The sequence below is a fragment of the Microtus pennsylvanicus genome, chromosome 4, assembly GCF_037038515.1.
Source record: "Microtus pennsylvanicus isolate mMicPen1 chromosome 4, mMicPen1.hap1, whole genome shotgun sequence".
Classification (NCBI taxonomy): Eukaryota; Metazoa; Chordata; class Mammalia; order Rodentia; family Cricetidae; genus Microtus; species Microtus pennsylvanicus.
The window spans coordinates 77573012-77585185 of record NC_134582.1 but is presented as its reverse complement, the minus strand read 5'-3'; the positions used below and the strand labels follow the sequence as shown (position 1 = coordinate 77585185).

Below are 12174 nucleotides of genomic sequence, written 5' to 3'. Positions count from 1 at the left end.
CTGAGGACGCCAGGGAGGAGATGCTCCTGGCATGTTAGATGATGCTGATGTGAACCCAGGATACTTCTTTCATTACATCCGAGGGCGTGTCGAGTAGGTATGCCCTAGTGCCTGCCTTGGCTCCGCAGTCAGACTGGATGAGGTAGCCTGTAGGGTCTCCCTCCGTGTGCTCCTGACTGGGCTGTTGACTCCTCTGTAGTGAATGAATTGGGGGCAGCTGGAGACCCTTCTGCTTGTCTGTGATGTCACCTGCTGTGTAGCCTTTGAAAGACCCCATATACACATGAGAAAACCAGAGTGGAAAGGAAGGTATCTTAGGATCATATGAAGATAATTTTGGTCTTGTGGGTCACCTTGAGGACAGACACTCAACAAGAAACACCGGTTCTTAAAGGCCCCTTTGGCTGATATACCCCAGAATTGCCACTTGGTGGCAGCAGAGGTCAACTAAACCCCTAGAGGCATCTGCTAGATGGTGACCTAGGTCTTCCTGCCTCTCTGTTCTCCATGCCACTGGATGCTGTCTTTTCCCTGGATTCCAGCGTCAGTGGCTATCTGAATAATCTCAACAGATTCTGCCTGTTTGGGCCTCAGTTTTCCTCATCTGCAAATGCCCACACAATTTTCTTTCACTTGCTGTCCAAATCGTCAGTAAGAACTAAGGACAGAAGTTGTTTTGGGAACTGTAGAGTGTCCTGTGTACAGGTTAGAAGACTGTGCTGTGTGTGTGTGTGTTTCTGTCTGCCTTTCTCTCCGAATCTAGGCTGTTTAGCTTTTGTTGGGAGGTTGACAAAGAGTGGCTGCATCTGTGTTCCCTGAGCCTGAACTGTGTAAAACCCTGAGAGTCATAACTGCTCCTTTGTGCCTTCAAGTGAATGTATCCTAAGAATTGCTCCAATAATCCTCTCTGCTAAGCTCATGTCAAAGAAGATTCCAGAAGCATGTGACCCAGCAGAGGAATCCAGGGAGCCAGACATCCAGAGAAGTAAGGCTTCTGGCCTCTGGCTGAGCATAGAGAGCCCACTTGGCTCAGTTCCCTTGAGCATGGAGTGGGGCCAAACTAGGTTTGGTTCCCCAAGTTCTAAGAACCATCACCCTATACGCCTGCGTCAGTACGTCACACTCCACAGCATTTTGATGATGCCGAGCTGGCACCTGCATGCTTATTCTGACTGTTGAGTTGTCAAACCACGTCCTCAGGTGTGCGGGATGCAGGTTCACATCCTCAGGTGTGCGGGATCCGGGTTCACATCCACAGGCGTGCAGGATGTGGGTAGAACTTGTCCCCCTCCCCCAAGTCTCCATTCTACCCTATAGCTGGGGAAAACGGGGTTTTTGTCACTTCTGGGGAAAATTTACGAGTTCTGAGTGAAATGTTCAATTCAAGACGGTCTCCTTCTTCCCTGGGGGAGACTTGGGGCTCTGGGGTTGGGATGCACGGAGGATTCTCTAGGTGGTCTCTGTTTTATTCTCTGGGTTCCTAGAACAAATCTGCTGGCGACTTGGCCACCTGTGCAGGGCAGCAGTCTCATCCACTTGAACAGTGTGCCTCTGAGCCTCAACTCTCCCATCCGTACAGTGAGAATAATCATACACAGCCGTTAGTGAATTCTTCATGGGGTCAGTGGGAGGCTCCAACTCACTCTTCCACAGACTGCACTTAGTGCTGCCTGATGCCCAGAAAAATCTGTTTCTTCTCCTTTCTCCGAGGTGCTCCTTGATAGAGCCCAGCTGTCCTGGGACTGCCTATCTCACTCCAGGTGAGCCTTCCTCAGAGTCTGCCTGCAGGAGTGAGTCCTTATCTTACACAACTTCACAGACAAGCCAAGGGAAAGCACCCAGCTGGCAGGTGGTTTTGATGTGGCGACAGGTTTCAGTTTGTATTGCTCAGTTCCTCTCCTCTAGCAGTAGCTTGTGTCATCGTCGGGCTGAGACCGTCCCCAACCCCTGGCATCCTCCCTTGCCTGCGCTCCTGCTGAGGTGAGGGCCGACTGCAAAACAGAGAGTAGTGTGACTCAGAAAGCCCAGGTGCAGGGGAAGCCACCAGGGTTGCCATGTAGGCAGCAGCCAGCCAGGGAGCTGCAGAAGCCTCCTCTGTTCCTCCTGGAGACGACCCAGAGCCAGGCAGGATGGAAGTGAGCCCCAAGCTGAAGCAAAGCTGTTTTGTTCATGCAGGTCCCCAATCCCTTATCGTCGCCCTGAAACCCAAATAGCTCAGCCAACTCAGGGTTGTTGTGACTCATTTGGCTGTAAACCTTGACCGCTCTGTGTGAATGTTCTCTGGTTTCGCTGCAGAATATTGATGCATTTAATCACAGAATTTTGCTCCAGGCCCTGCTAGGAGTGTTACATAATGTGGCCCATGAATCGTGCATTAGCTTTTGAAAGGACTAAAATGCTTGAAATCTGAACCCCGCCTGACCCTTGCTTTCTGCATAAGTGGGTGCACACTGGGGCTGTGGTGACCCATTTGACCCTCAGGCTGTGGTCAGAGGACGAAGCGTGGAAATCTTACCTAGAGAGAAGAACAGAACAGGGCAGGCAGAGCGACGGGTTGACAAACAGAGCCAGCTGGAAGTGACTCTCTGCTCTAAGTTTTCACCAGCTGAGGGAACTTGGGAATCTCCAATCTAGAAAGCTTCCATGTTCATGCTTATAAAAAAAGAAATACTAGTGTCTACTCCCCACCAATCCTGGGTGATTAAATAAAGTTCTCCCTCCCGGTCCAATCAGAGACAATGCCCCACGTGAAGTGCTCAACACTAATGACTGTTTCCAGTATGTGGCTCACTGGACCTCCTCAGCATTTCCTGTGTATCACACTTTGGTAAATTTGGAAGGGGTGGGGAAAGGCTTTGGGGGATCCACAGGCCAGACAGCAAGTATGACACATACTCAGACATGCTCCCTATTCAATGCCCTGTGTGGAGGCAGGAACCTAGTTCTGGAAGCTTCACGCATGAGGACTGAACCCAGGGTTCCCACATACCTCCGTATCAGTAGGTGGGGGAGGAGAGGACCATTCTGTCTGTCAAAGACTCTCACCCTGTCCTTGATCCTGTGTCCGCCAGTTCTTCAAACAAGCCTGAAGTCTTTTCCATCCCAGGTAGGCAGGTAACATAAACTGACCCTTGACCTGACTAGGGGTGTTGCAAAGATACCCATAGAATGTTCTGGGTCCAGTCTGTCCACCAGGCATGGATACTCCTGACTCAGTGGTGCCCTTGCATCTGGAGAGCTACCATTCAGAACGTATGCACATGGCACCTGCCCCATGAGCTCCATGCTACTATAAGAGTGGACAAACTGGGTCCCTGGAGAGAGAGGCAGGCACTGGGTCGGGTAGGTAGAGGGTCAGGGTGAGGGGTATGGCTACACCCACACTCTACCAGCCATGCAGTGTGGTTTGAGGCTCTCTGGGGTTTGCCCATTAGGGTTTGCTGGCTGACACGTGGTGGGGGCTCCCTGAACAGCTCTGGGTAAACAGACCATGTGGATCCCGCATGTCTTTCCCTCAAGCTCCACCCTGAAGGCCACGCTCTGTGACTCAAATCCAGGCCTGCTGCCAGCCCTTTGCATTCTTATATAAGCCACACCCACTTTATCTGTGTGTGCTCATGTGGGCGTGTGCTCATGGGTGGAGGCTATGTATGTGTGTGCATGTGGGTGTGTACACATGAGTGGAGGCTATGTAGGTGTGTGCATGTGGGTATGTGCACAGGAGTACAGACTATGTATGTGTGGGCATGTGCACATGAGCGGAGGTTATGTATGTGTGTGCATGTGGGTATGTGCACGAGTGGAGACTATGTATTTGTGGGTGTGTGCACATGAGTGGAGGTTATGTATGTGTGTGCATGTACACATGAGTGGAGGTTATGTATGTGTGTGCATGTACACATGAGTGGAGGCTATGTGTGTGTGGGCGTGTGCACATGAGTGGAGGCTATGTATGTGTGTGCATGTGGGCACGTACACATGAGTGGAGGCTATGTATGTGTGTACACGTGGGCATGTACACATGAGTGGAGGCTATGTATGTGTGTACACGTGGGCATGTACACATGAGTGGAGGCTATGTATGTGTGTACACGTGGGCATGTACACATGAGTGGAGGCTATGTATGTGTGTACACGTGGGCATGTACACATGAGTGGAGGCTATGTATGTGTGCGCATGTGGGCATGTACACAGGAGTGGAGGCTGTGTATGTGTGTACATGTGGGCATGTACACATGAGTGGAGGCTATGTATGTGTGCGCATGTGGGCATGTACACATGAGTGGAGGCTGTGTATGTGTGTACACGTGGGCATGTACACATGAGTGGAGGCTGTGTATGTGTGTACACGTGGGCATGTACACATGAGTGGAGGCTATGTATGTGTGCGCATGTGGGCATGTACACAGGAGTGGAGGCTGTGTGTGTGTGTGTGCATGTGGACAAGTACACATGAGTGGAGATGCTCTTGGAGGGCAGAGGCATCAGATCCCTTAGAGCTAGAGAGACAGATGGCTGTGAGCCTCCTGACAAGGGTGCTGGGAACTGAACTCCGCTTCTGGATGAGCAGCAAGGACTCGGAACCACTGCTACACATTTCCAGCCCCCATACCTGCATTCGCAAGGACTCTCCAAACAATGACCCTTCCCACTTTGGGTCCACAGTTTGTTCCACAGGAACAAAAGCCCTTGGTAATGTGGAAGTGCCCTGTGCTTCCCTGAGGCAGCTCTTGGCCTCTGCTGCTGTCCCCTGTCACACTGTCCCACATGGCTGCTCACCTACGGACCAGTCAAGGCTCAAGCCTCGAGTTCTGAGCTCAGACTTATGAACCTGCTTATTACTGGGTCTTTGATCCATCCCACCTATGACAACGTTCGAAGCTCTGTTTGTTCTGAGCAGCAGGAACGAATAAGGAAGGAGACAGCACCTGGAGGCAACTTGTATTTCTCCTTCCCCGTGGATCTTTTATTCCAGAAGCAAACGTGGAACAAAAGAGCACAACTGGCTGATCTAGAAGAGCTGAGTTTATTTCTTTATTATAATAATTAAAAAGGAAAGGCTTTATAAATTCAATAAATAGAATAAATAATGTTCATCATCACGCTTGTTTCCGCCTTAGCACCCCTGCCTTCTGGAACGTCGCCTGGAGACTCTTCAAAAATGACAGCATGTTGCCTGCTGTGGTCTGGTTGCATGGATTTTCACAGGAGAAAAACTGCAGAGATGGACAAGGGCAAGATAGAGTGAGCAACTGCAGTGTACACCTAGCAACCGTAGGACCATCGTCCCCAAGCAACTGCAGTGTACACCTAGCAACCGTAGGACCATCGTCCCCAAGCAACTGCAGTGTACACCTAGCAACCGTAGGACCATCGTCCCCAAGCAACTGCAGTGTACACCTAGAAACCGCAGGACCATCGTCCCCAAGCCTTGGGGACAGGCTGATGGGCAGGAGAGAGAGGAGTGAGATGTAGGGAAAATAGAAAGGTGATCCTGGACAGACTATGTAGGGGGTTAATCTGGGGTCAGGATTCCAGGAGTCTGTATGCATCTCTCTCTCTCTCTCTTTCTCTCTCTCTCTTTCTCTCTCTCTCTTTCTCTCTCTCTCTCTCTCTCTCTCTCTCTCTCTCTCTCTCTCTCTCACACACACACACACACACACACACACACACACAAGTGGCCTTAAATGTGATTAGGGAAAAAATCTTTTCTCGGGATTCTTTAAGGACTAATATCTTTATACTTTTTATCTCCTTCCCCTACATCCTGCCAAGGCCACTTTATAACACAGAAGTTCTGAGTGAGACTTTGGGTTCACATAGACCAGAGTTTAAGTCCCAACTTAGTCTCTTATTAAATACAATCTCATCAGAAAAATAACTTTCCTGGGTATTAGCAGGGGTGACAGAGTTAAAGCTGGTCTCTAAGGCAGATACTCAGCCTGACAGAGCAGGTGGCGCAGCCAGGACAGCTGCCATGGTGGGCATGGTTACATGACCAGCCTGGCCAACCACAGCACTTCACACTGCTGGTGCTGCACTCCTATGCACATCAAGGCCCAGGGAAAAAGGACGGTGGCCTGTGTTGATAGGCTGCGGGGGAGGTGTGTCTTTTTACAAACCCTTTGGGCCATCAACAAGCAAACAAAAACCCCGACTTAGAGGTTGCTGCATCCTAGGTTAGTCCATGGAGTCTTGGCCCAGTGCTGTGTGGGCCATAGTCTGACTCTCTGGAGTGTAGCTTTTGGTTACAGCGGGGTGAATTCCAGGGCCACCAACTCTAACTACCGGCCTTTCTCATTGGCTCAGAGATGAACGGACGGCTTTTCTCTGCTGCAGCTCTGACCCCAAGGCTCCACTCCTTTGATGCCAGCATTCACTCCGAAACCAGTTGTCACACGCAAACACAGAACTCACCGGACACTTGTTGCTCTTTAGGCTTTCAACTGTCTTTTTCAACCGAGTGGAAAAAACCGAGAGATTTCTCGCCTGTGTGGCATTGGTCACCTGTGACAGTCCCTCCAGGAAGCACGGTGTGGTACAATCATCCTGGTAAACGAGAAGGACTTGTGAAAAGGGCTCATGAGAACTCTCTGGGACACCCTTGAGAATGAATCGCCAAGAGAACTTTTAAAGAGCAACTTAATTTAACCAGGGTCACCCAGACTCGTGCTATTTTTGCATCTGTTCCTTGACACTCTAGGAAATGGTGTTAAATAGTTTAAGGTGAGCCGTTTTCGCAGCGACACTCAGAAGGAGATTCTATCCAGGAAACATGGGCCTGCTGCCCGACAAAGGCAGCCCAGCATGCCCTGTCCATGTCTAGTGGTTGCAAGTTTGAAAGGACAGAAAAGGAAAAGCCTTTCTCACATCAGCTGAGACAGGCCATTGGATACGGCTTGTGTTTCAGACAAGCTAAAATCCTGCCCTGAGAAGCAAGAGGATAGGCGGACTCTTCCCTAACCACATCAGCTTCTCCCAGGTCCAGCTTGCAGGCTGAGCCCTGCAGTGGCCACAGGTCTGGCTGACTGTGCTCTCATCCTAATCGAGAGCTAGAGAGGGACCCGAGCCTCCCTGCTCCATCCTCGCTGTCACAGTGCTAGCTGCTCTCTTGGGGTCCATTCAGTCCCCAGCACCAAACTTGGATACTGTCCTCCCAGAGAATGGTTGGAGCCATTTGTCAGTCATGAAAACCAGCAGGAAGATGGAGGAAGAGGTGAGGGCAGGGAGGAGAAGGAGAAGGAGAAGGGAGAGGTGTGTGTGATGTCTGGACAGTCAATGCCTGATGCTGCTCTTTTGTTCCACAAACCTGGAGCCATCAGCAGACGAATCAGAGCGCAATAGCCATTGTTTCCACATTGTACATGGCCATTTATCCCAAAAGATAGTCAATAATTTTTAGACTCTGAAAAAATATTCATATGTCTCAAGGGCCATGGTGCTAACTTAAACATATATATATATATATGTATAATATTATATATATATATATTTATATACACACACAGAGACAGACAGATAAAGTTTTAAAGGTCTATACTATAACAGTTACATTTAGGTAATAATTTAAAATTTAGAATGTCAAGTAAATTGTGTTACTTTCCTTCAAGGCTTGAATAGCGACCCAGCGCTCTTTTTTAGCTGTACTTACGGATGGGATGGGAAGACACAAGCAGCTGGTCACCTGCAAGAGAGAAATTACAGCGTGAGCTCTCCAACTGTGAACTTTAGGACAGGTGTGAAAGGCTCCTAAGAAATCAGTCACTCACGTTGGTGTTGCAGCTACATTTTGAGGCAGGGTCATCCTGCAGCAGGCAAAGAGAAGATAACCAGAGTGAGTCGAGAGCCCTCCTCGCCCTCCAGGGATGGCTCACACAGTGGCCAGCTCTCCCCAGCCCCAGAAATCTACCTTCAGCATCTGGATAAGTGAGTTGGTCTCTTTGATCCCAGCCATGGTACTGCATTTCCAGAACACCACAGAGCCCACAGCACTGAAGAGCAGGGCAGAGGCAAGGATGGAGGCCACGAACATCTTGGCAGGAGTCTGGAGCTCAACCTACTGGCACCTTCCAGGCTAGCTGTATTTAAAGCTCTTCAAACAGGGAAAAACCCTGACATCAAACTGATACCCAGTGCCCACTTTTTCTCTGTAAGTTGAGGCCAATTGATATTGAAAACCAATCAGTCTGAGTCACTTGACAAAGGCTGCCTTGTGCCAGGAAATACTGTTCCTCAGAAAGGATGCTTTTCAAATAGTTGGGTTCTGAAACGCTGAAGGAAAAGTTAAAGATCTGCCCCCACCCCCTTGAAAGGCAGGAATTCTGGTTGTGAGAATCAGGGCGCTTTCCATGAAAGCCCTGATCTGTGTTTCCCCCTTCTCATCAGTGGAAATGCTGACAGACACTCACAGTATTTTAATGAAGGGGTCACGCTGGGGATATTAGGGGAAAGCAGGGCACCCCTCTCACTTATTGGGGTTTTCCTCTGACCATTGTAGCCTCAGTTTACTATGCTTGACTGCTAGACGCTCAGAACCTCTCAGGCCTCTGCAAGTGGCGCGTGTGAGGAGCTGCTCCCTGTAAGCACAGGAATGCTGGAACTGTTCTTACTAGCCTTAGCCTCGAGGGTCCCTGGACTCTACAGACCCTGTGCAGCACTGGGTAGCATCGGGTTCAAAATACAAACCAAGGCCCTTTTGGCTCGTCGGCCGTCAGTGAGGCAACATGGGTCACCAGCAGCTCTACTGGAGTCACCCGCGGAAGTTCAACCAGGGATCCCGCTCCTGCCGCATCTGCTCAAACCGGCACGGTGTGATCCGGAAATACGGGCGAACATGTGCCGCCAGTGGTTCCGGCAGCACGCGAAGGACATCGGCTTCATTAAGTTGGACTAAGTGACCTTGAATGGATTCTTCAAGACTCTACCCAGTGGAAAAGATGAATGCCAGTCTCTGTACATAAGAATAAAAAAAAGTGAAGACCTTCAAAAAAGAAAAAAAATACAAACCAAGACAGTACTAAAACAGAGCCCTACCTCATACCTAGAGTACTTACAACTTATCGGTCTCCATCCTAGTTACTTTATGGTAAATTAAGCCATCAGGTGAGATGGGTATTAACTTGCCATCCTCATTTCTACCTCTTAAGCCACTGTATACATCTTAGCTGCCAGGTTTCCTAGTGCGGCTTTGTCCTTCAGCCTCTAACACGGTTGTGCTCATCACCGTGACTGGAGAGCAGACTCTCTGTAGTCCACTGGTATAAATACTACAGTTATCCTCAGTATTTTACACACGGGGAAACCGAGGCACAGAGAAGCAAGTAATTTCCCCAAAGTCACACAACTAGGAATATGGAGAAAGTCCTAAATACAGGTATTTTGGGGGGTGCAACCAGCTCTTCATCTCCCTGTTAACCAAGGCAACCAGCTTTTCGTCTCTTTGTCACTTGCCTATATTTGGAGGCTTTTTATAAAAATACTTATTTATTTTGATTTTATATATGTAAATGTTTTGTGTTCATGTATAAGTTCACCACATGTGTGCAGTTCTCATGGAGGTCAAAGAGAGCATTGGCTCTCCTGGAATCAGAGTTATAGATGGTTGTGAGCTGCCATGTGGGCGCTGGGCATCAAACCTAGGTCCTCTGCAAGAGCAGCCAGTGTTCTTAACCTGTGAGTCATCTCTCCAGCCCCACCTTAGGAGCCTTTGGGTTCCTCGCTTCAGTGAACTCTAACTTCCTACTGATAGGCTGTATTATTCTTGGACTCCCTCCCTCCGTCTGACTGTGTCTTCGTACTTACTACCTAACGTCTTTCAATCTCTCTTTTCCTCTCCCTCTCCTATATCCTAGGAATTATTCCACTTTCATCTTCTGTGAGAACAGTAGTTTTGCTTTCCACGTGTGAGAGATCCTTGCTTAGAAAGGACATGGCTTGTGGCTTATTTCACCATAATGTCTTCCAGGTGTGTCCATCCTGCCACAGATGACGGGCTTTCAGTTTTATGGTAGAACCACGCTCCATTGCACGTGCACACATGACATACTTTCTTCTTCTGTCTGTCATAGACTTGTAAGTTGATCCTGCACTTGAACTAGTATCATAGTGCCACACTCTGAGTGATGTCATAGTGCCACACTCTGAGTGATGTCATAGTGCCACACTCTGGTGTCATAGTGCCACACTCTGAGTGATGTCACAGTGCACACTCTGAGTGATGTCACAGTGCCACACTCTGAGTGATGTCACAGTGCCACACTCTGAGTGATGTCACAGTGCCACACTCTGAGTGATGTCATAGTGCCACACTCTGAGTGATGTCATAGTGCCACACTCTGAGTGATGTCACAGTGCCACACTCTGGTGTCATAGTGCCACACTCTGGTGTCATAGTGCCACACTCTGCCTGCAGTACACCGCCAGTCTTTTCCTCTAAGCTGGTGCCACACTCTGCTAAATCACTGGAGTCTCTGGATAATCTGATTTTCCTTTCTGAAACCTTGACACTAAGAAGTCTGCACTGATCCACATTCCACCTGCAGTGCCTGAGTCCCATCCTGCGCTCACCTGTCCATATTTGCTGTTTTTTATAATAGTGATTTTGAATTAGGTATCAGTAATAGGAAACAAAGAAATCAAATTACTTGCTTCAAAATGGCATAACATATAGATTAAAAAAAACAGCTTCTTCAAACGCTACCAAAAGACACAGATAAGGGAATTCAGCAAAACTGAAGGATATAAAATCCTTCATAATCCAACATAGAAGCCAGCCGTATTGTACACACTAGTAATGAACTTACTCAAAAGACATGAGTCGATGCTGTTAGCACGCTATAAACAAGAGCAGCAGCATTGAAGCTGAAGAAGACAAGATAAATGCCTTGGGATAAGTCAGGTGTGAAAGTGCAAGCCCATAGCCCCAGCCACTCAGGATGCTGAGGCAGCAAGATTGATCAAACCTGGGGATTCAAGGTCAGCAGCAAACCAACCAACCAACCCAAAATGCCTAGAAATAAATTTAAGCAAAGAATTAACAAGTCCTATAATCAAAACTACAAAACACTGACAAAAAAACCTGAAGATCCTATGTATACATACAAGGGAACGACCATATATGCTTGTGGACTATGAGAATTAGTATATTTAGAATGTCTATACTACCCTAAGTAGCTTATAGAGTCCATGAGATTTCCACCCAAATACCAATGGCATTCTTATAGAAATAGGAAAAATAAGTTCTACGTTTACTAAATGCTTAGCGATTACTGACCAAATGACTAATACATTTGCTTCTGTTAAGACTCATTAGACATATGCATTATTAGAAATAACCAGCACACTGTACCCAGCAGATAATCGTTTAATGTTGTAAGGGGCTGAACATGAATGCATTTGAGGAACGAGTGGGGTAATGAGCAATCCTTGTGCTCTGAGCCCTTGCTGCAGAGCTTGCTCTCATTGAGGCTACTCAAGGAAGGGCCGTGGGACTGGGACTCCCATTCTGTAAAGTGCCACCCCCACCCTCAGCACACACACATGCACACACACTCAGCTCTGAAAGAGGAGCAGGCCCACGACAGAAGCTCTGCAGTTGAACACCATCAAAACAGCAGGCACTGTCCAAGCCCTGTGCGACTTTTGAAGCTTGACTTCTAGGATTTTCTCAGCATCAAAATTCAAGTATGCAAATAACAGGCAGGAAACACGCCCAACTCGAGAATGACTCACTGACATTAGCTACCAGGGAGGCCGGGGAGCAAAATGCAGGCCAAGATCCAACAAAGATAACACCTCAGCAATAAGTGACGGGAGACAATAATCAACCATTTATTTTGTTCCAAAGATAAAGCTTAGCATACTTATTGTGTGATTAGAAAGCTCGCGTGTCATGGATTGTTTCTCAAGGAATAAAACAAAATTGTTATTTGTTCTAGGAAAACACAACACAAAATGACCAAAAATTTTTCTTGTTTTAAAATAACAAAATTTCCAAGCCAAAAAAACAAAAAAAAAATCCACATTTTAAACAGTAAAGAGATAACAAGTTCCTAGAATCTTCTAACACGAATTTCTCCACCAAATAGAAATTTCTAGGTCAATATTTCTTATCAGTTATGATGGGGGTAAGGTTCCTCTGGATGCATTTTCCCCCTGAAGAGGTTGATTTTTAA

At 47.9% G+C, this 12174-nt stretch overlaps 1 protein-coding gene and 1 pseudogene across 1 annotated transcript; one reads left to right on the top strand and one right to left on the bottom strand.

Annotated features, from left to right (window-relative positions):
• Positions 1 to 5100: 5100 nt before the first annotated feature.
• Positions 5101 to 8033, bottom strand: Il9 (interleukin 9). The gene is made up of 5 exons (XM_075970934.1): positions 7911 to 8033; positions 7771 to 7806; positions 7653 to 7685; positions 6419 to 6550; positions 5101 to 5217 (listed from the first exon to the last, which is right to left on the bottom strand). Exons 1-5 carry the CDS (start codon positions 8031 to 8033, stop codon positions 5101 to 5103), a joined length of 441 nt encoding a protein of 146 aa, XP_075827049.1.
• A 622-nt stretch (positions 8034 to 8655) lies between these two features.
• LOC142848744 (small ribosomal subunit protein uS14-like) lies at positions 8656 to 9006 on the top strand (annotated as a pseudogene).
• The last annotated feature ends 3168 nt before the right edge of the window (positions 9007 to 12174 follow it).